The 25,798-nt window shown below is 47.9% G+C and overlaps 1 protein-coding gene across 5 annotated transcripts in view; it reads right to left on the bottom strand.

Annotated features, from left to right (window-relative positions):
- slc12a9 (solute carrier family 12 member 9) overlaps positions 1 to 23,681 on the bottom strand; it is a 30,869-nt gene extending 7,188 nt beyond the window's left edge. Inside the window, exons 1-8 of one of the 5 annotated variants that reach the window (XM_068023741.1) lie at positions 23,193 to 23,681; positions 9,564 to 9,698; positions 8,764 to 8,907; positions 6,140 to 6,439; positions 4,823 to 4,930; positions 3,759 to 3,870; positions 1,918 to 2,075; positions 893 to 975 (exon numbers count right to left, since the gene is read on the bottom strand). In XM_068023741.1, coding sequence (XP_067879842.1) covers positions 893 to 975; positions 1,918 to 2,075; positions 3,759 to 3,870; positions 4,823 to 4,930; positions 6,140 to 6,439; positions 8,764 to 8,907; positions 9,564 to 9,698; positions 23,193 to 23,403 — 1,251 coding nt within the window. In that variant the 5' untranslated portion in view covers positions 23,404 to 23,681. Of the gene's footprint in view, positions 1 to 892; positions 976 to 1,917; positions 2,076 to 3,758; positions 3,871 to 4,822; positions 4,931 to 6,139; positions 6,440 to 8,763; positions 8,908 to 9,563; positions 9,699 to 9,836; positions 9,856 to 14,715; positions 14,821 to 23,192 lie in introns of those variants that run through there. The other 4 variants (XM_068023742.1, XM_068023743.1, XM_068023744.1 and 1 more) reach the window with 4 other exon arrangements.
- Between the last annotated feature and the right edge of the window lie 2,117 nt (positions 23,682 to 25,798).

The following is a 25,798-nucleotide window of genomic DNA, read 5'->3' as shown; positions in this document are numbered from 1 at the left end:
CCAGTCATCTACCTCTTCAAACTAAAATCCTCAGGACCACCAAATTCAGCTAGAAGCCAACCGAAATCACCAAACTCCACAGACTGTATACCTTTTTTTTTTAAATGGACTCTAACTCAACCAATCTACCTATCCCCACTCTAATGTGCGAACAAGTGTGTTGCTTATTATTTTATTAGTTCATTTTAGGTACAATTAAGTTAACCTCTTACTTTGTTAACAAGAACCAATCGGACAGGTTTTCTCGAGTTATGATCATAACCAATCAGACACTGACCGAATTGGCCAATACATCCACTTTAAAAGTAAACTGCTTGTGCTCAAAACAAGGAGAGAGAAAAGAGGGAAGCCCTTCAACCCCTCCTCACCTGACTCTAACAGCAGCGAGTGGTTAGGATCTGGAATGTACTGCCTAAGAGTGTGGTGGAGGCAAATTCAAGCAAGGCTTTCAAAAGGGAATTGTATAATTATACGAAAAGAAAAAAACTGGCAGGGCGACAAGGAAAAGGCAGCAGAGTGGGACTAGCTGAGCTGCTCCAGCACCGACACTATGGGCCGAATGGCCTCCTTTTGTCCTATAACCATTCTGTGATTCTATAATCTTAAAATTAGAGCTACGGTGCTCAGGATGGAACTGAGAAAGTACTTTTCCCTTCACATAAAAGGGGAGTGGGTCAACTGAAAGGTTCAACGCTCGAGACCGACAGATGATTTTTGATGGGCAATTGAAGTTGGATTGAAAAAGGTGGGTAAATGGAGTTGATACATGGCGACCATGATCAAATGGAATGACGGGACAGGCCCGGGGGGCTGCTGAACAGCCTCCTCCTGATCCCAAAGTTACAGTTTTACAGGGTGAACACCTTACGCTCCCAGGTGTTGGGTGCCTTACCTGAACCATTAACCAGGTGTACAGGACAGCCACCCAGGGGTTTCCCGTCTTGGAGGTTTTCTTAGCAGGGGCCAGTATTATTCCTGCGTAGAAAATCAAACCATTTATTGGTGTAAACTATACTGTCCATTTCTTGCCTCGCATCAAGTCCCTTTTATTCATGACCCACCCCTGTACTCTGACGTGCACGGACTCCTGGCCTAACACCACCTCCAATCTAGAATCCACATCCCGGTTTTCAAATCCTTCCGTGGCTTCATCCCTCCCTATCTCTAACCACCTCCTGCCCGACAACCTTGAGATCTCTGGGTTCGAACAACTCGGTCCTCGAGCGCATCCCCGATTCCACCATCTGTGGCCGTGCCTTTAGCTGCCTGGGAATTGCCTGCCCTCCTTTAAGATGTTGGAATAGAAGGACATGCCCATAGGGCGAGATGAAGTAGGGGTGGGAGGCAGCTGGGGTGGGTGGGGGGTGGAGCATAAACCATAAACACCAGCAAGGAGCAGCTGGGCTGAATGTCCTATTTCTTTGCTGTAAACTTCAATGCAATTTTGAATTCGGCCATTGGGGTCTTGCAGGAGCACCGCCTTTACACTCTCAGGAGTGTTTGATTTCCAGGCCTGTGCATTTTTGCGGCACAGCACTCCTCAGCTCGGTCCCCTCCCTGCCAAGTCGGGGGGGGGGGGGGTGGTGGTGGGGAATCAACCCCACTGTCAGTCTAACCTCACTCCACCACTGTCTGCACACACAAGAGTCTCTTGGAGTTGGTGGGGTGGGGGCAGGAGGTGGAAAAGTCACTCACGATTCCTGGTGGGGCAGCTACAGGTACAGTTTGACTTGTGAAGCAGGAAGTTGATGCAAGCGCAGTGGGAGGGGGCTCTCGGGGAGGGAGAGTCAAGCTCAGACACACAGCGCTCTCTCCCACACCTAACCCACGCTCCACCCGACCTGGTTCTAGATGTAAACCGCCCCCACAAATATAGATCGGTAACGCATTCCAAGGGGTGCGGACTTTATAGCTTACCGAACAGATCGTCCCTGGCCAGTGCATGCAGGATACGTGACGCTCCTATCAGAGTGCTCATTGAGGCAGACAGCGAGGCAGCATACACACCGATTACCACAAATGGTGGCCAGACGTTGATTTGCCGGAAGAAGCCATAATCCCCTTGAAGTAGCACCCTAAGCAGCAGAGAGACCAGAGTTTAGATATCCAGCCAGGGGTACAAGAACAAAACCCAAACAGGTAGAGCACATTATTCTATCGAGGACACTCCAGATGAAGACAGATGCTGCAAATGGGAGGACTGGGGAGAAAATGGGTACACACTACCCCAGTTCCTGGATGCCCTGGACAGTTTGCGGGGACCAGCAAACAAGGAGTTAAAACAGCTCTTTGAACAGGGATGCTTTGTGATGCATGTACATGATAAGCCTGAGGAATTGAAGGAATGTTTGAAGGCCATTCATCCATGTCCTGATGATCTGGTCACTGTATTTATAGTAAAGAGCTTAAGTGGACCATATAATCACGATAACAGAATGACCATTAGAGATCGAGATGAGCCAAGTGCATCTTCTTGGCTCTACGTATTCTGCTGCCATTTTTGATGCACTGAGATGGCATACATCAAATGCAGAGATCAAAAGGTAGAATTGCTACAAGAGTTGTTGAGTGAGCCACTATATGTTGTAGTCACATTGGATTGTGGAGGGCGATGTACTGAGTATTCATGTGGGATCATGTAACATGAGCTCATTAAAAGACACGAGAACATAAATAGGAGCAGGAGTAGGACATTCGGCCCCTCGAGCCTACTCCACCATTCAAATAAGGTCACGGCTGATCTGGTCGTGACCACAACTTCACTTTCCTGCCCACTCCCAAAAACCCTTCGCTCCATTGCAGTTCAAAAATCTGTCTAACTTCTTGAATATATTCAATGACCCAGCCTCCACTACTCTCTGGGATAGAGAATTCCAAAGATTAACGACTGTCAAGGAAGGAACTCCTCATCTGTCTTAAAAGGGAGACCCCTTATTCTGAAGCTGTGCCCCCTAGTTCTAGATACCACCACAAGGGAAAACATCCCCTCAGCATCTACCCTGCCAAGCCCCTCAGAATGTTATATATTTCAATAAGATCACACCCCTCATTCTTGTAAGCTCCAATGAGTAATCGGCCCAACCTTATTCTGTATTGTTGCAATTGATGTCTGTACTCCAGTGTTCAAAGTAGCAAAAAAACAAAAAGTTCTAACAAACGTCAGGGGCCAAATGACTTATGGACATCTCATGGGGAGAGAGAGTGGTGAGAATGTGGAACTCGCTCCCACAGGGAGTGGTTGAGGTGAATAGTGTCGATACATTTAAGGGGAAGCTGGATAAACACATGAGGGAGAAAGGAATAGAAGGATATGCTGATAGGGTGAGATGGAGAAGGGGGTGGGAGGAGGCTCGTGTGGAGCAGAAACACCAGCACGGAGCTGATGGGCCCAATGGCCTGTTTCTGCACTATAACATTCTATATTGGCAAAGAGTTAAGTTAGCATGCTGGCATGCGACAAAGGAGCAAGGTGCAGCTTCCTACACGGACACGAGGAGGGCTAGACTGCTCCTCCATATAGAAAAACCAGAGGCCTGGGATCAAGTTAGCCATTTGCCCTGCCACTTCCCTGGTGAAGGTGGCAAGACTCTTCATATCCCCCCCACCCCCCAACAAAAAACAAAAATATCCCATTTTCTTGCCCACCTTTTCCCCACTATTTCTCACCCATCTCCCATATAACTACATGGTCCATGATATCCACTCCACCCAAAATAATCCCCAGGCCCTCTGCAGTTTTGGAATTGGTGGAACCTCACCTGTCGCAGGTGAAGCTGACCAGGAAGAAGAGCAGCAGGTAGACCAGCAAGGTATAGATGACTGCAATGACTGTGCCTTTGGGGATAGAGTAGCTGGGATTCTTCAGGTCTCCTGGAAAGAGAAGGAAAAAAAAAAAAAACGGTCAATAGCTAAGTGCCTGGACAATGGCCAACATTTCCAACAGGCCAGAAGAGCAAGTGCTCTTCTGAGCTCCCACTCACGACGGGAGGAGTATGCAATGAGACACCGTCAATCGGAGAGTCATTAACTGCTTTGTCCCTCCTTGGGGTTTAACAATTAATTGATGGGCAGAGACAACTGGGCAATCTTGCCATCTACATCATGGAAAGAAACAAGGGCGGGCAGGGTGAGGTTCCTAGAGATGGTCGGCATGGCCTTCCTGTTGGGAAGAGAAGCCACACAGGCCCTCAACAGCTTGCATTCATATAGCGCCTTTAATTGCAGTAAAACCTGCCGAGGCCCTTCACAGGAGTCAACAAGATTTGACACCCAGCCATGTTAGGATATATTAGGGCAGTGACCAAGTTTTGGATCACGAGGTTGGTTTTAAAGGAGCGTCTTACAAAAAAAAAAAAAAAGGGGGAGAGGGAGGCGGAGAGGTTTAGGGAGAGAATTCCAGAGCTTAGGGCCCAGGCAGCTGAAGGCTCGGCCGCCAATGACAGAGCGATGGAAAGAAAATAATCAGGGATGTGTTGGAGGCCTTGAATTGGAGGAGTGCAGAGATTGGAGGGTTGAGGGGCTGGAGAAGGATACACAGAGACAAAAGAGGGGAGGGGGGGGGGTAGGTGAGCGAGGCCATGGAGGGATTTGAAATAAAAAGGATGAAAATGTTAAAATGAGGCACGGCCAACCTACATCAGCGAGCACAGGGTGGAAGAAACTTGGTGGGATTTAGGGTGCAGGCAGCAGAGTTTTGGGATGAGCTCAGGGTGTATAGACCCAGGTTCAATCCTTGATCTATGCTCACGTGAGGCTGCAACAAGAGGAGAGAGAGACACACACACAGAATTAGGTATCAGGGAAGGGAGAGGGAAATCATTACCTGACATGTTAGAGCCAGCCATGATGCCAGTACAACCGTTAAACATGACTGCAAACACAGTTGCAAATGTCATCATATTGTTGGTGGTGTAGTCCAGAGAATAGTCATCTAGAAAGTATAAAACAAACATTACTCAAAGATTCACACAGCGCTGTCCCAACCCTCCAGCAACATTGCTCAAAATTCTATCTTGCTACTCCCTGAACAATCTCAACAAGGCAACGCAGGAGATAAATTTACTCCCAGGCTGCTTCGAAACTAGGCCTCAGGAATTAACATTGTTTTGACACATCACATTCAGGACAAAAGCACACAGAGGGAAAATTTCTACAAAAAAAAAAGATAACCAGGATGATAAAATTGAACATTTGACTATAATTCAACCCTCCCTCCCCTCCTTTATATTGGTACTTCATGTAGGTAAATTTGTTGAGGTTCAAAAAGAAAACCTTGGACTCCAGCCACGATGCCACTTCTGACCCCCATTCCTGCACAACAATCTGTTTTGGGGTTGTAGGTGACAGTTAAGAGCAGCCTTGGGTCGAGGATGGGGGAAAGTGGGTAGGCAAAGCAACGGGAGCATAAATGGTCAAGCCAATTGCCCTGTAAATGTCGACAGGCCGGACTCTACCACATAGAATCACAGCTATAGTTATCTTTCATTCAATACTGAAGAAATGGTAGCGTACAGGTTCAGAAACTGGTTAACGCCAGACTTTGGCCTGAATGCAGTGTAGCCAACATGGCTAGGGCACATCCCTGGAAGTTTCATTGCGCGATCTTTTCACCTCCAATTCCCCTCGTGGATTTTTTGCTTCCAGCAGCGCTCAGAGGGCTGAACAGGCTGGGGCTCTTTTCCCTAGGAAAGAGAAGGCTGAGGGGTGACCTGATAGAGAGGGCTTTAAAATTACGAAGGGGTTTCGATAGGGTAGACGTAGAGAAGAGGTTTCCACTTGCGGTCGAGACCAGAACTAAGGGGGGCCATCAATATAAGACAGTCACTAATAAACCCAATGGGGAATTCAGGAGAAACTTCTTTCCCCGGAGAGTGGTGAGAATGTGGAACTCGCTCCCACAGGGAGCGGTTGAGGTGAATAGCGTCGATACATTTAAGGGGAAGCTGGATAAACACGTGAGGGAGAAAGAAATAGAAGGATGTGGTGATAGGGTGAGATGAAGAGGGGAAGGGAGGAGGCTCGTGAGGAGCATAAACACCAGCACGGAGCAGATGGGCCGAATGGCCTGTCTCTACATAATTACAAGTCGCCACATTAGAGTTCGATTGCAAAGAGGAGGTTAAAAAAAACCCCAACTTACCAAAGAGATTTTTCCTCAGTGTCGCAACACTGAAGCCAGTGTAGTTGGTGTAGATGACATGACTCTCGTTGCCAGACTGTTTCATGATTAGAATGGTCTTGGGGCTCACCGCGAAGAAGCTGACGAGGATCGTGACAAGCACGATGTGGACCACCAGGAAAATCAGGAAGCTGGTCTTGGCGTAAATCTGGGCTCCGACCAGACAGACCAGGAGACAGAGGAGAAGGATGCTTGAGGCATACAAGACATCATACAGGTAGCTCTGTGGAAGCACGTGGATACCTCTGGCTTCAGTTTCTGCTGAGGGCGGGGCGGAGGGACACAGAGCACGTGGTTACATTGAAAACAGGAAGGAAGGAGGCCATTCAGCCCCTCAAGCCCATCCCTCCGCTCAATCATACCATGGCTGATCTGCACCTCAAACCCATTTACCCCCACCTTTTGCTCCATACCCCTAGATATCCTTACGCAGCAGTAATCTATCACTCTTGAAAGCTTCAACTGACTCCCAGCTCTTTAGAAAGAAAACGTCACAACCGCGTGTGTTAAAAGAAAAGGGCTCCTGATTTCAGTCCCAAATGGCTAAGCTCTAACGTTAAGTAGACGTGTCCTTTTGTTCTCAATTCCCCCCACCCCCACCAGAATGCATCCTGTCCCCATGCATTACCTGGAGGGCAGACCATCACCACCAGAGGGAGCTTGGCTCCGTGATTTGAAAGATGGAAACCAATGCAGAAATGGATCTTTTGGCCCAACTAGTCGGTGTTTATTTTCCGTGAGCCTTAATCCCCTCGCATTTGCCCTGTTCCCCCATCTCTCTAACCCTCCTCCAGCTCCTACAACCCTCTGAGATCTCTGCGCTCCTCCAATTCCAGCCCCTTGCCCATCCCCGCACCCCCCCCCCCCCCCCGATTTCCATCACTCCACCATTGGCAGCCGTGCCTTCAGCTGCCTGGGTCCCCAAGCTCGGGAATTCCTTCCCTAAACGTCTCTGCCTTTAAAGGCAATCCCCCAAAACCCAACCTCTTTCACCAGCCTTAACAAACAAAATGTAACACTGAGACCCACAGGACAGGTGGCCAAAAGCTTGGTCAAGCACCTTGGGATGTTTAACTGCATTTTTAAAATATATATAAATATATAAATGCAGATTGTTTATTTTGACCACTTTCTAGCCTATTAAAATGCTGGCACCATCTCAGCTTCAATCACTAACATTACCACAGCCTCAGCAACTTTCGTCTATTTATTTATTTAGAGATACATCACTGAAACAGGCCCTTCGGCCCACCAAGTCTGTGCCGACCAACAACCACCCATTTATACTAATCCTACATTAATCCCATATTCCCTACTACATCCCCACCATTCTCCTATCACCTACCTACACTAGGGGCAATTTACAATGGCCAATTTACCCATCAACCTGCAAGTGTTTGGCTGTGAGAGGAAACTGGAGCACCCGGTGAAAACCCACACGGTCAACTTGCAAACTCCACACAGGCAGTACCCAGAACTGAACCCGGGTCGCTGGAGCTGTGAGGCTGCGGTGCTAACCACTGCGCCACGTCTATTACAGTTAATCCTATATCAGTGGCAACTCTTTTGTTTTAACCCCTGAACCACTGAAAACAGCTCTGTTTCTATCTTTCCTGTCCCATCCATTCATAAAAGTCATAAACAACTCTGAGCAAATAATCCTGTTAACTCCCCAGTTCCAACAATGACAAATTTTAAAACATTCATTGTAATTCCTCATACACCGTACCCTCCCTAATCCCAAGGGACATCACTTTACTCGCTGGGGGAACATCGACTAGGTGAGGTGGTCATTCAAAATGTGTTCAAACAAACTTGCATTTATATAGCACCTTTCACAACCTCAGAACATCCCGAAGTGCTTTACAGTCAAGCAAGTACTTTTTTTTTTTTGCAAATGCAGTCACTGTTGGAATGTAGGAAACACAGCAGCCAATTTGCGCACAGCAAGATCCCACAAACAGGTAATGACCCAGAGCATCTGCTTGAGTGATGTTGGTTGAGTGATTAAACATCGGCCCCAGGGCACTGGGGGAAGAACTCACCCCCTGCTCTTCTTCCCATAGTGGGAATTCATTGACATCCACCCAAGGGGGCAGTCGGGGGCCTCGGTTTAACACCTCATCTGAAAAAAACAGCACCTCCAACAGTGCGGCACTGCTGCAGTGGGGCATCAGCCTAGATTTTTGTGCTTCAGTCCTGGAATGGGACTCGATCACACAACCTTCTGACTCGAGGCGAGTGCGCTACCCGCTGAGCAGCAAGTGACACTTTCCAACAAAAAGAAAGATCCCGCGTGTCTCTGTTCAGGAGCAAATTAATGATGTGAGGATGGTATTGTTAAAAAAAATTTAAGTGGCTGATGGATCTCCTGTCAAATTAATCCTGTAATCTGTTCCATCTTTCCTTAACCCAGCGAGTTAACAACCTAAGCACCGCCCCCCCCCCTCGCAAGTCTTTACAGCCTCTTCAGAATCTATTAGAAACTGGTTGTCCCAAAGGTCCGACTCGATTTAATCCTTTCTCCCCGAACACCTAAAGTCCGAGACTCCATATCTATCCCCACCACAATGGGGTCAACCCACCTGCATTGGGGAGCTCTCCAAACACATCTAGAATAGCCTCCACCAATCCGAGAACGTAAACCGCACAGGCGCAGACATTCGCAAGGAAAAACATCAGGCCAATGCTCCCGCCAAACTCCGGGCCCATTGTCCGGCTGATCATAACTGGAAGCCTTGCGTAAAGGAAGTAAAGTGTGAAGAGGGAGCACGAGTGGAGAGACGAGGGTGTGTGTTTTTTTTTAAAAAGGAGACAATAACTCCCAAGGGCCTACTTGAGGCTCAGTCAGATCATCGATTACCAAACAGAGAGCAATTTAATTCTCAGAGTTGGGGCTGGGTTGATAGAAAAAAAAAAGTTTAAAAAAAAAAGATTCAGGCTAAATTAGAGCAGATTTATTTTGAATTTGTTCTTGGGCCATGGGCGTTGATGGCAAGGCCATCTCTAGATTGTAGGTCTCCATCGCGAACCGTCGGCAGCCCTCAGGGGCAGGACGATGTTAGGTAGGGAGTCGCTGGACACTAACCCAGTGATTCGGGTTGCCAACCCTCCAGCTAGGCCCCCCCCCCCCCCCGGAGCCCCCAGATAGACGAGGCCGAAGCCTGGGTAATTTTAATCTCATCTCCGGACGTGAAAGCAGAAAACAAAACCGCGCGTTTTATTCCAAAAAGGTTTTCTTCCTACGCTTTCATTCGTTAGCCGACGGGTGGGAAAGAAAGAGGTCGACAAGGTCGTGAGACGCAACCTCCAGGGTTAGGCCAAACCAGAGTAGGCAACCGGACACCGGGCCTGATGGCAGGGGCACCGGGTGTAAAAAGGATACAGTAGGCCCCACCGCCCTTCACCGCTCCATTGGTGGAGATAGCGCACACAGACAACACTGTCAGAGTGACGATGACGTAGGCCACGACTAGCATGAGGAGTGACTGCAGGAACCCGGCCTGTCCAATGACAAAACCTAGAGAGAGAGAGAGAGACACACACACAGAGACGGGGGGGGGGGAAAAAGGAGAGTGAAATTCAGTAAATCATTCCAGTCAATATTAAAACACACTTACACAGTGTGTCCGTTATAGGCACATGGACTCATACCCACATCAAATTGTGCCCAACACCAGTGACAAACCTGTCCCCAGTGTTGCACAGTGACAGACTTGTACCCGCCAGTACTGGATCCCAGGTGTTACACAGTGATAGACCTGTCCATTGGTAATGTACCCAGTGTTACACAGCAACAGACTTGTCCCCATTAGCACTGCACAGATGAGATAACGTCACTAACTGCTGCATATTATGCCAGAGTTGGGTTATAAAGAGGCGTCTGTTGGACAGGTGGTTTGGGAGAAGAGAACAGAAAGAACAGCAGTTGTTTATCTGATGTCTCCTTAAATTACCGTATTTACTGAATTACTGGACACACCTAAAAAAAAAAAATGAGAGACCGGCCGCCAGAAAAGCAGGTGTCACGTCAGATTCGGAAGCGCAACCGATAATCCAGTTACTGTAGCCGTGCTTTTCATAATTAAAACGTGCAGCCCCCACCCCCCCCCCCACCACCCACCCCGGGCTGCTGAGGTGGGCGGGAGGAAAAGCGAGCAAACAGTGGCTTTAATTCGCCCGATAGCGATTCCTGCGCCTGGGCAGAATCTGGCCACAACGGGGGAAGTGGAGAGGGCAGGTATCTTGCAGGCCTGTGAGAATCAAATACAAACATCGTTCGTTCCAGTTGGGCCTTTCAGGAGTGAAATCAGGAAACACTTCCACGCACAAAGGGTGGTAGAAATTTGGAACTCTCTTCTGCAAATGGCATTTGATACTGTGTCACTTTATTGCCCACCCTCGATTGCCCTCGAGAAGGTGGTGAGCTGCCTCCTTGAACCGCTGCAGTCCGCGTGGGTGCAGGTACACCCACAGTGCTGTTCGGGAGGGAGCTCCAGGATTTTGACCCAGCGACAGTGAAGGAACGGCCGATATAAGTTCCAAGTCGGGATGGTGTGTGACTTGGAGGGGAACTTGCAGGCGGTGGTGTCCCCATGCGTCTGCTGCTCTTGCCCTTCTAGGCGGTAGAGGTCGCGGGTTTGGAAGGTGCTGTCTAAGGAGCCTTGGTGCGTTGCTGCAGTGCATGCTGGGGAGAACCCCCCGTTTTTCTTGTAGAAGATACACCACTCCCAACAACTGATAAAAGCCAATTTTTAAAGAGTTGTCTCCTGATTTAGGAGATTATAATGCTTTGCATTTAACTAAGATACAAACACTCCCCATCATTTCATGAGATGCACCTCATTTTACTTGGAAAAAAAAAGGTATTTCTGTGGAAAAGAGTGTAAGCTGTTACCAGACAATTAGAAAAAAGAAAAAAGCAATTTGCATTTATATAACACGTCAGGTCATCCAAATGCTTATGCAAATTATTCAAATGTTTCATTTAAAAAAAACACTTCCTTCTGGCAAAACAAAAATTCTACCGAATTGGAACTGTGGTAGCAAACACACACACAAAAAAAAATGTAGACAGCTCATTGCTCAAATTTCAGTGAAACTGTCCAAAACCTAATTCAGAAACTTCAATGCACCAGGACCCCACTATAACGTGGCCCACAGACACCATGGTATAATGGGGTCCCTGTGTATTTGGTGGGAAAGACGCCTGCTTGAGTATAAAAGATCTGGGTTGGCAAGACATGCATGAGCTGGGCCCACTCATAGCCATCCAGCAGGAGTTACTACCCAGCCTGACCAGGTTTGCCTCTTTCCCCAACACAGGGGTGCTGACAGGCCTTTGTTACCGCCTCAGCAGAGCTCAGTTACCAAGCTGGAAGCCGTCCCGACTTGTACGGTTTCATACCACGCCGGAATCCTTATTTAAATGAAAGTTTGGGAGTGCGAGACAGACCCTCATTATACAGAGTCCTGCGCAATGGCAGGATCCCAGTGTGGTACAAAATAGCGGACATAAAGGCAATTACATGGACTGGTACTTGAGCTCTTTTCCTGCACGAGATCGGACATCTAAAAAAAAAAGTTACCAGTTCCTTTAATTAGCTTAATTACATTTTCAGAACCGTTTAAAAAGTCTAAAACTGTAACAACTGAGAAGTAGAAACTTGCTGGTCTTCCAGCGCAAAGAGTTGTCCACGACCGAGTGTTGCAGACTGGCACATTCCAAAGGTCCAGGATTACACGCTGAGGGACACACTAAAGCTTGGGGCAGCTGCCACAAAGGCTCAACGGGGACAGGCCTCTATGCAAGGTCCTCCCACCGTAGTTTTTTTTAAAGAGTAGAGATACAGCACTGAAACAGGCCCTTCGGCCCACCGAGTCTGTGCCGAACATCAACCACCCATTTATACTAATCCTACACTAATCCCATATTCCCAACAAACATCCCCACCTGTCCCTATATTTCCCTACCACCTACCTATACTGGTGACAATTTATAATGGCCAATTTACCTATCAACCTGCAAGTCTTTTGGCTTGTGGGAGGAAACCGGAGCACCCGGAGAAAACCCACGCAGACACAGGGAGAACTTGCAAACTCCACACAGGCAGTACCCGGAATCGAACCCGGGTCCCTGGAGCTGTGAGGCTGCGGTGCTAACCACTGCGCCACTGTGCCGAGGAGCTGGAACCCTTCGGGCGGTATGCACCAAAATAGTTTTGCCACACGCAACGCACATTTGCATTGCAGAACACAGAATGGCAACAGTTGTGAGGCACCTCATATTCTGTACCGAAGGAATGATATTTATTGCAATTTACGAAACATCGAAGTCTCGGTGTCGAGATTGTCCGTTCCCTCACGGTTATAGAATAGCAGCACACGCTAGCACACAGCTCTAAACCCAAGACGGACTAGTTTCTGAAAAACTGATTTTGCAACTCTCTTGCGGGTTCAGCTGTATTTTACTGATGAGGCCCACCTCCTGACAGTTTCACAAGCGTTGGCACACCCGCCACCGTGGCCCTGGGATCTTTCACATCCACCCGAGGGGGCAGACAGAACCTCAGCTTAACCTCTCATCCAAAAGATAGCACCTCGGACAATGCAGCACTCCTTCGATACTGGCACTGGAGCACATACCATCCTAGAACAGGTTACAGCACAGGAGCAGGCCGTTCGGCCCGTTGCGTCTGTGCCGGCTCTCGACAAGAGCATCTCACCTTATCCCATTCCCTCGCAGCCCTGCGCGCCTTTTTCCCCCCCCTTCAGATAATTATCCAATTCCCTTTTGGAAACCACGACTGAATTTGCCTCCACCGCACTCTCAGGCAGTGCATTCAAGATCCTAAACATTCAGTGCATTTGAAAAAACGAAATATTCTGACCACCCACAACCTTCCGAGTCAGAGGGCAGAGCACTACCAACAACTTGCATTTATATATCACCTCAAACATTGTAAAACATCAAGGTGCTTCACAGGAGGATTAATCAAACGGAATTTGATACTCGACTAATGGGATATCAGGACGGGCGACCAAATGTTGGTCGAAAAGGTAGGTTTTAAAAGGAGCATTTTTTTTTTTTTTAAAAAGGGGAGAGAAGTGGGGAGGTTTAGGGAGGGAATTCTAGAGCTTGGAGCCCAGGCAGCTGAAGGCACGACCACCAGTGGGGAAAAAAAAAAATCAGGGGATGTGCAAATTGGAGGCGCGCAGAGATCTCGGAGAGTTGGCGAGAGGAAGTTTGGGACAAGGCCATGGAAAGATATGAAAACCAGCATGAAAATTTTTTCTTCAAATAAATCAAGGCCCTATCTGGCCTCAATTAAAACGTTAAAAAAAAAAACCTTACAAATGAAAATCAGGCTGTCTTTTTTTAAACAGACATCTGGACTCCCTCGTGAGGGTTTAAGCAAAGAAAGCTTCATTCTTCAGTTCCCTTTGAAAGATGTTTACCCATGTTTAGACAGACATTTGACATGGATGGAAACTGCCTTTATCAGACGCTGCACACGCACATTTGCAGGTATTTTTGGAAGCCCCCGCACCACATGTTTCCGTACTGTTTTTGACAAGAATTCAATAATTAAACCCAATTAGCAAGTTTGCCACCAGTTACAACAAATGCGTGCAACAATTTTCTTCCCCGTTGGGCGCCCGACACCTCGAAGATACAGTAATCCTGCGTTGAGGTCTCCCGAAAGTTCCTCACAAGCCAGGCAAATGCCGCAGAGCACAGCAAGATCCCACAGCAAGCAAGCTAGCTAACGACCAGCCAATTGGTTTTTAAAATGGGGTTGGTCGAGGGGTAAACATAGGCCAAGCCACGGGAATTTCAGTTGGACAATATTCCCCAGAGTTTAGAAGAAGGAGAGGTGATCTCACTGAAACATAAAATTCTTAAGGGGCTTGACAGGGAAGATGCTGAGAAAATAGATGTTTCCCCCTGGCTGGGGAATCTAGAACACGGAGTCACAGTCTCAGAATAATGGGGGTCAGCCATTACGGACCGAGTACGAGGAGAAATTTCTTCACCCACATTCAAGGCTGAGACTATGAGATTCTTGGGCACTGAATCGGAAACACAACAGATATGGGGATAGTACGGAAAGGTAGAGTGGAGGTAGAAGACCAGCCATGATCTTACTGAAAAAAAAAAGTCTGCTGATCAATTCTCTCAATGATCTTTGCGGGATGTTGCTGTGCGCAAATTGGCAGCCGCGTTTGTTTACAGAACGGCAACTATGCTGAAAGAAAATAATTCATTGGCTGTTTAATAATAAAATTAATAAAGAGAATAATTCTCATTGGGGGCAACTCGAAGGGCCGGGGGGGGAGGGGGGTGAATGGTACAATCTACATGCGAGTTATTTCCCCCCCCCCGCACCCCCTCTCTTTTAGTTACAGAAATGGCCACAAGTTATCGGTGGAAGATCTGGCTGTTCTTAGTAGAATTATACTTTAATACCTCAGTTTACCCAAAGGTGTCCATGGAATCAGGTACAGAGTGCTCCCCAGCCAGACATCTTGGTTACCTGGTGAAGCAGAGATTGACTGAAGAAATATCCAACGCGGGTGTTCGTTCAATGGTACCGGACAGAAGGAGGCCATTTGGCCCATCGTGCCCTGTGCCAGCTCTTTTGGCAAGAGAGCGTTATCCAACTCATTTCACTCCCCCACTGCTCTTTCTTCATGACCCAGCCATTTCTTTGCCTCCTTCAAGTATTCAGATTAACTTTTGAAAGCTTTCTTTCAGTCTCCTTCCACTGCCCTTTCAGGTAGTGCATTCCAGATCGCAACAACTCACTGGTGTAAAAAAAAAAGATTCTCGTCTCCCCCCCCCCCCCCCACCATGGCTCTTTTGCCGATTATCTCTGGTTATTAACCCCTCAGCCACTGGAAACAACTTACTGATCACCTGTCAGTGACTTCAACACGAGGCTCATTTAACCCTTTCCCTCACTTTGTCCCCCACCTCCTCAGACACTGACGACGACTGTTCAGAGTCAGAAAGGACACTTGTATTTTATACAGCATCTTTTATGGGTCAAAGGGACCCCCCCCCTGTTCAGAAGGTTCTGGGTTCAAGTCCCACTCTGGTACTGAGGGAGTGCGGCACTGTCGGAGGTGCTGCCTTTCAGATGAAAGGCTAAACCGAGGCCCCATCTCAGAAGGATGGAAAAGATGCCATGGCACTATATTGAAGAGGGGAAGGGGACTTCTCCCCAGTACTCTGACCAATATTTGCCCCCAAACAACATCACAGAGACAGATTACGATTCTCTTATTGCTACTTGAGCGCGCTTGCTGGGCTCAAATTGCCTGTCGCGTTTCCTACATTACAACAGTGTAATGGGGCTTCCTGTACAAAATGCAAGTCTTTCTTTCAAAGCACTTCCGAGCCAATGAACTGTAGTCCCTGCTGTCGAGGAGGCAAGACGGCTGCCCATTTGCGCACAGCAAGCCCCCACAAACAGCGCTGAGGTAAACAACCAGATAATCTGTTTCACTAACGCAGGTCGAGGGATAAGTAAAGTCTCACTCTTCCCGGACATAGTCCTGCAATTCATGACTGTGCCCACGTGATTGCGATAGATTGTCAAGGTTTAAATGATGGGTTTTATAGGGTTGTAAAACCCACTCCCCGTTTGGGTTGCGACACACGCTGGGTCATGCTCCAAAAGTGCAAACATCAAGGCCATCCGTACTTTATGACAGTGACAGAAGGAAGCAGGAATGGTTGCCAACCCCCCCCCGCCCCAGGTTTTCCCTGGAGTTCCCAAGAATTGAAGATTAATCTACAGGACACTGCGTGAGCAAAACCAGAGACTAAAATTACTCGGGTGTTAAAAAAAATTGCCTCCCCCACCATTTTCTTTAAAACACTTTCACTTACTGGTTCCAATAATATTATGGGATGGGGGGGAAAAAACTGAATTATACCGTCAGCCAATCTACAAGGGGGGGGGGGGGGCACGGCAGAAGGTCACGTGTAAAACCGTAGGACAATTACGGCACAGAAGGAGGCCACTCAGCCCATTGTGTCCGTACTGCCCGAAATAAACTAGCCGCACAATCCAATTCCACACCATTCCTGGCAGTGAATTCCAGACACCCACCACCCTCTGGGTGAAAAGGGTGTTCCTCATGTCCCTTCTAATTCTTCGACCAATCACCTTAAATCTGTGTCCCCTGGTAACTAACCTCCCCGTCAGGGGAAACTGGTCCTTCCTGCCCGCTATCTAGGCCCCTCATAAGTTTGAACACCTGAATCAAGTCTCCCCTCATCCTCCTCTATTCCAGGGAATTCCCTTCAGGAATAATGACCAATGGAGGATTGGTCAGCCCGGGCATTGCTTGCAATTGGGTCAGGGACCGTCATGACTGATGGAAAACTTTCGTGGTTCTGATTGATGACGTTGCCTCCGAGTTCACAACCACCACCCCCCCACCCCACCCCAATTACAACAACGTGCATTTATTTAGCACCTTTAAAATGTCCCAAGGAGCTTGACAGGAGAGTTAACAAAATTAGACACCAATGAGCCACATAAGGAGAGAAGAGACCGGTGACCAAAAGCTCGGTCAAAGAGGTCGGTTTTAAGGAGCGTCGAGACACACAGAGACACACACTTGTAGGAGGTTGCAGAGACTGGGAGGGGGAGGAACTCCCCCCTGCTCCTCAAGTAGCGGCCAGAGGAACTTTTATTTCACCCGAGAGCGAGCAGACAGGGCCTCAGTTTGACATCTCATTTGAAAAGATGGCACCTCCAACAGTGCAGCACTCACTCGATACGGCACGAGCATCAGCCTGGATTTTTTTTTTGTGCTCAAGTCTCCACTGACTCAAGAGGGAAAGTGCTACCCACTGAGGCACCGTGACAAGAGACAAAAGGAAAACTTTCTGTTTCACTTTCTACCAGGGGTAAATAGTTGACTAGTTACAGCAGACAGCTGGTCTGGGGGGTGGGTAGGGGGGGAAAAAAAGGAGAGCGAGGAATTTGACACCTCGTACACAAAAACAAACAGTCAAATATTTGACCTGTACTGCAGATTTTTTTTTTCCCCCCAAACGGAGAGAAAAAGCAATTGCTCAGAGGGAAAGGAAGAGAAATAAGCAAAAAGGACTTGCACAATTCACGTCAACATTTCTCCAACAGTTAAACCACATCCACGTTTCAACTGACAACAGCCCAACAGATTTCAAGCTGAAACACAACTCATGAGTAGCCCAGGCAAAAAGGCCATTCAGCCCCTCGGGCCTGTTCCGCCCGCCATTCATTTAGATCACAGCTGATCTGCAACTTAACTCCATCTACCCGCCTTGGCTCCACAATCAATCATTAGTATCCTCACCAACAAAAAAAGAGAAATTCTATCAAAAAATCGTTTTTGCCCATTTCAATTGATCCCGAGTCTCATTAGCTTTCTGAGGGAAGAGATACCCAGATTACAAACCCTCCAGTCCAGGGCACAAGGCTCCAGATTGATAATGCCTCCTGGTCAATATTGCCGAGTTTAGATTGCATTAAGAGCAGAAAAGCCCAGGCAAGATGGACAGGTCTGAATAAACCTCAGCCGACCGAGTGAAGGGTCTCCCTTTACATGATGGAAATCCAAGGGTCACTTACAGCGCAATGAAACTGCACATTTCTCTCGTACCTGACACCAACATTTAATTAGCAGTCACACACTCAGGGCTGTGTAAACTGATCGACAAGCCACTCACACAACAAGATTTCGCGTGATCTACTCGAAACAGAGATGAAAAGACACACTTACAGAGCCCTGCCCCCAATTTAGACAGAACTGCCAGCAACGTGACTGCAGCACATGTCAGGGAACAACCAACAAATGAGTCCATTGACGGGAGGCTGTGAAAACCATTCCTCGACTCCACTGTACCAGGCACAGCTCCGTCGACAGTCTCCAGCAATTGAGATTGACAGTGAACCCCCAAAACTAGGCGCCGAGTTTGAAGGGGTAGAATAGGTTTCCTTTACCCCTCGGCCCCAACGATCCTCTTTTCCTGAGGCTCAATGTCCGCTACCATCCAGGGCCTCACTCGTTGTGCAAGTCCAGGCAGTGCCAATTGGCAGGATATCCGACCAGCAGGGGCATCACAGCCAAACCCAATCCCGAGATCTACACGAGCAAGGTCACTGAACGGCGATCAGGAGCCCAGTACTCCTTCACCTCTGCTGTTGACCTCTGCTCAGAGGGTAACACCCTCACCTCGAGTCACAAGGTCATGGGGAACAAGTCCCACACCAGAGACCTGAGCACATAATCCAGGCTGACATCCCCAGTGCAGCACGGAGGGAGCGCTGCACTGTTGGAGGTGCTGCCTTTCAGAGATGTTGACCCAGGGGCCCCATCTGCCCTCGCAAGTCAGTGCTAAAGGACTCATTGCACTATTCCCAAGAGGAGCCAGGGAGCTCTCCTTGGTGCCCTGGGCCAATTTAACCCTCAACCAACATCACAAAAAAAAGAGACATTATCTGGTTATCACATTGTTGTTTGTGGGAGTTGTTGTACACAGTTGTATGGGGTTGAAGGTGATTTAGAGCTTTGGATCAGAAATTGGCTAGCTGAAAGAAGACAGAGGGTGGTGGTTGATGGCAAATGTTCATCCTGGAGTTTAGTTACTAGTGGTGTACCGCAAGGATCTGTTTTGGGGCCACTGCTGTTTGTCATTTTTATAAATGACCTGGATGAGGGTTTAGAAGGGTGGGTTAGTAAATTTGCGGATGACACGAAGGTCGGTGGAGTTGTGGATAGTGCCGAAGGATGTTGCAGGTTACAGAGGGACATAGATAGGCTGCAGAGCTGGGCTGAGAGATGGCAAATGGAGTTTAATGCAGAAAAGTGTGAGGTGATTCACTTTGGAAGGAGTAACAGGAATGCAGAGTACTGGGCTAATGGGAAGATTCTTGGTAGTGTAGATGAGCAGAGAGATCTTGGTATCCAGGTACATAAATCCCTGAAAGTTGCTACCCAGGTTAATAGGGCTGTTAAGAAGGCATATGGTGTGTTAGCTTTTATTAGTAGGGGGATCGAGTTTCGGAGCCACGATGTTATGCTGCAGCTGTACAAAACTCTGGTGAGGCCGCACCTGGAGTATTGCGTGCAGTTCTGGTCACCGCATTATAGGAAGGATATGGAAGCTTTGGAAAGGGTGCAGAGGAGATTTACTAGGATGTTGCCTGGTATGGAGGGAAGGTCTTACGAGGAAAGGCTGAGGGACTTGAGGTCGTTTTCGTTGGAGAGAAGGAGGAGGAGAGGTGACTTAATAGAGACATATAAGATAATCAGAGGGTTAGATAGGGTGGATAGTGAGAGTCTTTTCCCTCGGATGGTGATGGCAAACACGAGGGGACATAGCTTTAAGTTGAGGGGTGATAGATATAGGACAGATGTCAGAGGTAGTTTCTTTACTCAGAGAGTAGTAGGGGCGTGGAACGCCCTGCCTGCAACAGTAGTAGACTCGCCAACTTTAAGGGCATTTAAGTGGTCATTGGATAGACATATGGGTGAAAATGGAATAGTGTAGGTCAGATGGTTTCACAGGTCGGCGCAACATCGAGGGCCGAAGGGCCTGTACTGCGCTGTAATGTTCTAATGTTCTAACTTGGTGACCCAAAAAGGTTTAGTGCTGATTCTGAAACAGCAATACTAAACACTCCAATTGTCAGGATTAAAGTATCTCACTTGCGGAGGGGAGAGAAAAAAAAAAAACTGTTTGGAACATAATGTTTTGGTGTGGTTTCACCCAAGCCCTGCCCAATTGCAGCAAGACTTTTCTCCTCTTGCACTCCAACCCCTTTGCAATAAATGCTAACACTGCATTTGCTTTCCTATTTGCTTGCTGTACCGGTTTTGTTTCGCCTGGGGGGCAAGGGTAGAATGAATGCGGTTGGCTTCGCTCAATTTAACTCCAACACAAAGCTGCCTTGTGTCCTCTCTCTCTCTCTCTCTTGAATATGATGCGTGTAATGGTTTAATACCTAACCAACATTTATCCTTCAATCAACATCACACAAAAAAAAACAGATGACGATGTGGTCATTATCATTGTTTGTGAGATCTTGCTGTGCACAAACTGGCTGCCATGTTTCCTGCATTACACTTCAAAGGTACCTCATTGGCTGGAAAGCGCTTGGAGATATGGTTGTAAAAGGTGCTATATAAATGCAAGTCTTTCTTTAACTCTTATTTGTGTACAAGGACACCCAAATCCCTCTCAACATTTACTATCCTCAGCTTTTTAAAAACAAAAAATCCTGCTTTTCCATTCTTCCAACCAAGGTACACCTTGTTGCCTAATCTCCTAACTGGTCTACGTCCCTTTGTGTCCTCCTCACAGCAACCTGCTCCCATCTCACTTTCCGTCAGCCGCTAACTTGGTTACGTTATTTCTGATCTCCAGCATCTGCAGTATTTTGCTTTGGATTTGATTACGTATGAATTAGGAGCAGGAGTAGGCCACTCGGCCCCTCGAGCCTGCTCCGCCATTCAACAAGATCGCGACTGCTCTGGTTGTAACCTCAACTCTACATTCCCACCTACCCCCGATAACCTTTCACCCCCTGATCAAGAATCTACCGACCTCTGCCTTTGAATATTCAAAGACTCTGCTTCCACTGCCTTGAGGAAGAGAATTCCAAGGACTCACGACCCTCAAAAAATTTCTCCTCCTCGGTCTCAAAGGGGTGACCCCTTAATTTTAAGCAGTGACCCCTAGTTCTAGATTTTCCCCACACGGGAAAACATCCATCCCGTCAAGACCCCTCAGAATCTAACATTTCATTCAAGTCGCTTCTTGCCCCTCTAAACTCCAGCAGATACAAACCTACATTGTCTCACCAAAAAGTCATTGATACAGATTATAAACACGTATCCTTGGCGGTACACCCGTCATTACACTGTCCTGACCCCCCAAAAAATGACCAGTTCACTCCTCCTCTCAGTTAGCAGAGAGGGAAAACAAACTCTCAGTCCATGCCAATATATTAATCCCAATCGGAGGAGGTAGCACACTCCAGCTCACAACTAACTGCTTAAAAACTCATCTCCTCTCTCTGGTTCCCTTGGTTATCTTAAAATCTGTGTAGTTGGCAGGAAAAAAGACAGAGGCGCAAGGGGAGAGCCAACTGTGCAACAGCCCCAACAAACAAATTTCTCTGCAGCACCTGTGGAAGAGCCTGTCACTCCAGAATTGGCCTTTATAGCCACTCCAGGCGCTGCTTCACAAACCACTGACCACCTCCAGGCGCGTATCCATTGTCTCTCGAGATAAGGAGGCCCAAAAGGAAAGAAAGATATGTGTCCGTTGGTGACCAACCCTCCTGCCAATGAAAACAGTTTCTTCTCATTTATGCTAACCCTTCAACATTTCGAACACCTCCATTACATCGCTCCAAGGGGGAAAACAACCCCAAATTCTCTAGTCTCCCCACATAACTGAAGCTTTTCATCCCTGGTACCATTACACCATCATGTGCTCCATATTAAAGAGAGCTAGACAGAGGACACAAGGCAGCTTTGTGCAGAATTAAACAGAGCAAGTCAGAAAGCTTTCCTTGAACCCCTGCCCCCAGACAAGACCAAACATGGTGCACAAATACATACAGTTAGCCCAAAAAAAAAAGACTCCACCTTCACGGAGAGCTGTAATTTGGGATTGCGAAGGTAATTAGGAAAACTGATTGTTCAGAGAAGGGCCTGAAAAAAATTACACACTCAATCGAGACAGAAGTAATGCTCGGAGTAAGGAGGGAAGCTGGGATCAAAGGGTAAACCGAGCATTTGAGAGTCACGGGAAAGGTAGCACAACCGAGGTCAACAGAGGGGAAAGTAGAGAAATGGCAGGCGGAGACAGGGAGAGATATACCACATCAGCCTGGCTTCCTCAAACTCTAATTCCCCTCTCCATTCTTCCACCAGTGGCTCCATTTTCACCCACTGGGCACCAGTGATCAGGAAAGGGGTCATGGCAGAGTTCTGCATGAGCTGACACTTACACTGGGTGTGGGGACAGGAGGCCGGCTGGGAGAGGGGCAGAACGGGCGAGCCTAGGGAGGTGACAAAAAAGGGACAGATGAGGGGTTTCACAGATTGGGGGAGCGGTGGAAAGGGGCTGGATATTTGGGTCAGAAGCTCAGTAAGGGGGTCAAACGTGACTCCGAGGTGGTGAACAGTCTGGTTCGGTGCTACAAGAATGTGAGGGGAAGCTGGCAGGTGACGTCGGGTGCAGTCTGGGTGCTACAACAACAACCATCAGGACTACCATTTTGCATTAACTTCAGATTTCTGACAGCTCATTTAGCACTACACACAGACCTCTCCTTACTGAATGCCCAAAAGCCACGCCATTTCAGAGTCAGAACTGTAGCACACTGGCATCGACGTTCCTTTATAAAGCACCTTTAACGGAGCAAAGCATCTCAAAACACTCCACAGGAGCAATGTGACAAAATTGACACCGAGCCGTATAAAAAGCCATTCGAGATAAATACAAGACACTCAGCAGCTAATTCAATATCAGTGGAGAGAGAAACTGAATCAGCATTTCAGGCCTTCCCTCAGAACAGGCAAAGCTTGGTCAAAGTTATAGATTTTAAGGAGTGACTGAAAGGAGGAGGAGGAGGAGGAGGAGGAAGGGGGGGGGGAAGTGGTCTGTGGAGAAGTGATTCCAAAGCTTGCAGCCCAGGCAGCTGAAGATGCAGCCGCCAATGGTGCAGTGAAGGGAATGGGGGATGCAGCAGAGGCCAGAGTTAACAGAACACAGGAGAACAGGCAAATTTGAAATGCAGCATAAAAACACTGCAGCTTCTCAAATGAGGATTTTAAAAAAAAATAATCAGTATTTGAAGGAGACATTTGGGTTAAAAAGAGATGTTATCCCAGAATAATATGGCGACATTTCAGATTGTAGAGAGATTTTAAAAAAAAAATCGAATTAAAATTAGAATTAAAAAAGAAAGTCAGGCTTTAAAAAGGCAGCATTTACCAACTCGCATGAATATCACGATGCTGAACATGGAGAGGACGGTGGGGACCACCACCCCGAAGAAAGTGGAGAGCTTCCTGCTGTCATCCTGCTGGGAGCCGGTGCTGGAGACGGCGACCTCCTCCTGCGCCGGGGTCACCCAGCTCTCGGCGAAGCCACCGGCCACGTTATACAGCCGGTAGTTGAGAAGAGGCGAGGTCTCGCTGGACATGGTGAGACACCCTAGCTCTACACACACACACAAAAAAAATATATATATAAGCTCCACAGAGGAGAGGAGAGGGATTTCTCCCCCGGCTGAAATTAGCAATGTAACTTTCCCTCGCAACACTGTGTCAATTTCAAAGGCGCCGCAACTGGATACAACGCGCTGGCAACAAATACTGCTACCGGTCCATGTTTCCTGCTTGCAACCTGCATCTATCCGCAATTTAGCATCATGAGACGACACCCATGTGATTCCTCTCTCGCTATGGTTGGTCCTCTCTTTCTATCCCCGCCCCGGCACTATGTCACCGACTCCCACATCAGACCCACTGTCCTCCTTTGATATCAATAAGAGCATTTATTGTCAGGCACAGACGCCCTTCTCTCCCCCTCTCATGAATATTTATACTCAGAGAGTCCCGCCTCTTGTCTTCTTTCTGTCTCATTAAAAGAACCACTGTCATTTTGCAGCCGACAGCCATCTCATTCCCCCACCCCCAATAAAATCATTTTATGATGCAGCGATTGTTAGAAGAAAGATTTGCATTCACATAGCAACTTTGGGGACCACCAGCCGTCCCCTTTACAGCCGATGACGTGCTTTTGAAGAGTGGTCACTGTTGTAGGAAACACAGCAGCCAAAATGTACGCACAGCAAGATCCCACAAACAGCAATGTGACCATGACCAGGTAATCTTTTTTACTGGAGTTGATAGAAGGGTAGATATTGATCCCGCGGACAAATCCCCTGCTCTTCTTCCAGTAGTGGCCGCGGGATCTTTTACGCCCACCCGAGAGGGCAGACAGGGTCTCGGTTTAACGCCTCATCGGAAAGACGGCACCTCTGACAGTGCAGCGCTCCCTCAGTAAGAGGTTGCAGCGTTCAAGTCTCCGAGTGTCACGATCTCAGAGGACTGGGATTCTGTCTGCTGCAGAGGTGGAGATACACTCCTGGCGTGATTGCACAACCTCATAACCCTCATCTGGGAAGAAGGTCTCATGGACACTGTAATCGTGACCATCTTCCAGAACAGAGACAAGTCCAATTGCAGTAATTACAGGGGAGTCTCCCTGCTGTCTGCCACAGAGCAGACCACGTCTGGAGTACTGTGTACAGTACTGGTCTCCTTATTTAAGGATGTAAATGCATTGGAAACAGTTCAGAGAAGGTTTACTAGACTAATACCTGGAAAGGGCGGGTTGTCCTGTGAGGAAAGGTTGGACAGGCTCGGCTTGTATCCACTGGACGTTAGAAGAGTGAGAGGCGATTTGATTGAAACATATAAGATCCTGAGGGGTCTTGCCAGGGTGGATGCGGAAAGGATGTTTCCTCTTGTGGGAGAATCTCAAACTAGGGGTCACTGTTTAAAAATAAGGAATCACCAATTTAAGACAGAGATGAGGAGAAATTTTTTCTCTCAGAGGGTCTTGAGTCTTTGGAATTCTCTTCCTCAAAAGGTGGTGGAAGCTGAGTCTTTGAATATTTTTAAGACAGAGGTAGATAGATTCTTGATAAGCAAGGGGGTGAAAGGTTATTGGGGGTAGGCAGGAATATGGAGTCGAGCTTACAATCAGATCAGCCATGATCTTGTTGAATGGCGGAGCAGGCTCGAGGGGCCGAGTGGCCTACTCCTGCTCCTAATTCATATGTTCATACACCTGTTTGTATCGTCTTTAACCTCTTCCTCCCAGTCGCTGAAGAGCTCCTCCCAGAGTCGCCGAAGAGCTCCTCCCAGAGTCGCTCCTGATAGCCACTACAGATATGATCTTCACCGTGCAGCAAACCCAGAAAAAATGCAGGGAACCCAGGGAGCAGCACGAACCGCAATACGTGGCCTTTTTTGACCTCACGAAAGCCTTTGCCTCCACCAATCGTGTGGGTTAATGGAGAGTCCCCCTCAAATATGGCACCATCCTTCATCTACTAAATAATGACGTGCAAGCTGTGATCCTTCCTCGGGCAACCGCCACAGATGGTATCTCACTGAAGACTGGGGTCAAACGAGGCTGTGACATCACACCAACCCTCACCTGGCATCTTTCTTGCTGCACTTCAGCGACTCGCCTCCAGCAAGCTCCCCACGGGAGTGGAGATGACCTACAGGACTTGACAGGAAATTATTCAACCTTTTGTCACCTCCACTCCGAAGCCAAGGTTACTCTGGCCTCAGTTACTGAGCTTCAGCGAGCAGACGATGCTTGCGTTTGTGCTCACTTAGAGGCTGTGCTCCAAGTCATCGTTGACTCCTTTGCCAAAGCATGAGCGGAATTGCCTACCTTGAAGAAGTTCTGCTCTTCTCTCCGACGGGATTTTCGTTTGTCTCTTTTTTTGCCCCACCACCACTTTATTTGCTTAAAACCTATTACATTTCTAATCTTTGCCATTTCTGGTGAAATGT

Source organism: Heterodontus francisci, chromosome 48 (genome assembly GCF_036365525.1).
Source record: "Heterodontus francisci isolate sHetFra1 chromosome 48, sHetFra1.hap1, whole genome shotgun sequence".
NCBI lineage: Eukaryota > Metazoa > Chordata > Chondrichthyes > Heterodontiformes > Heterodontidae > Heterodontus > Heterodontus francisci.
This window is presented reverse-complemented; position numbering and strand designations above follow the sequence as displayed.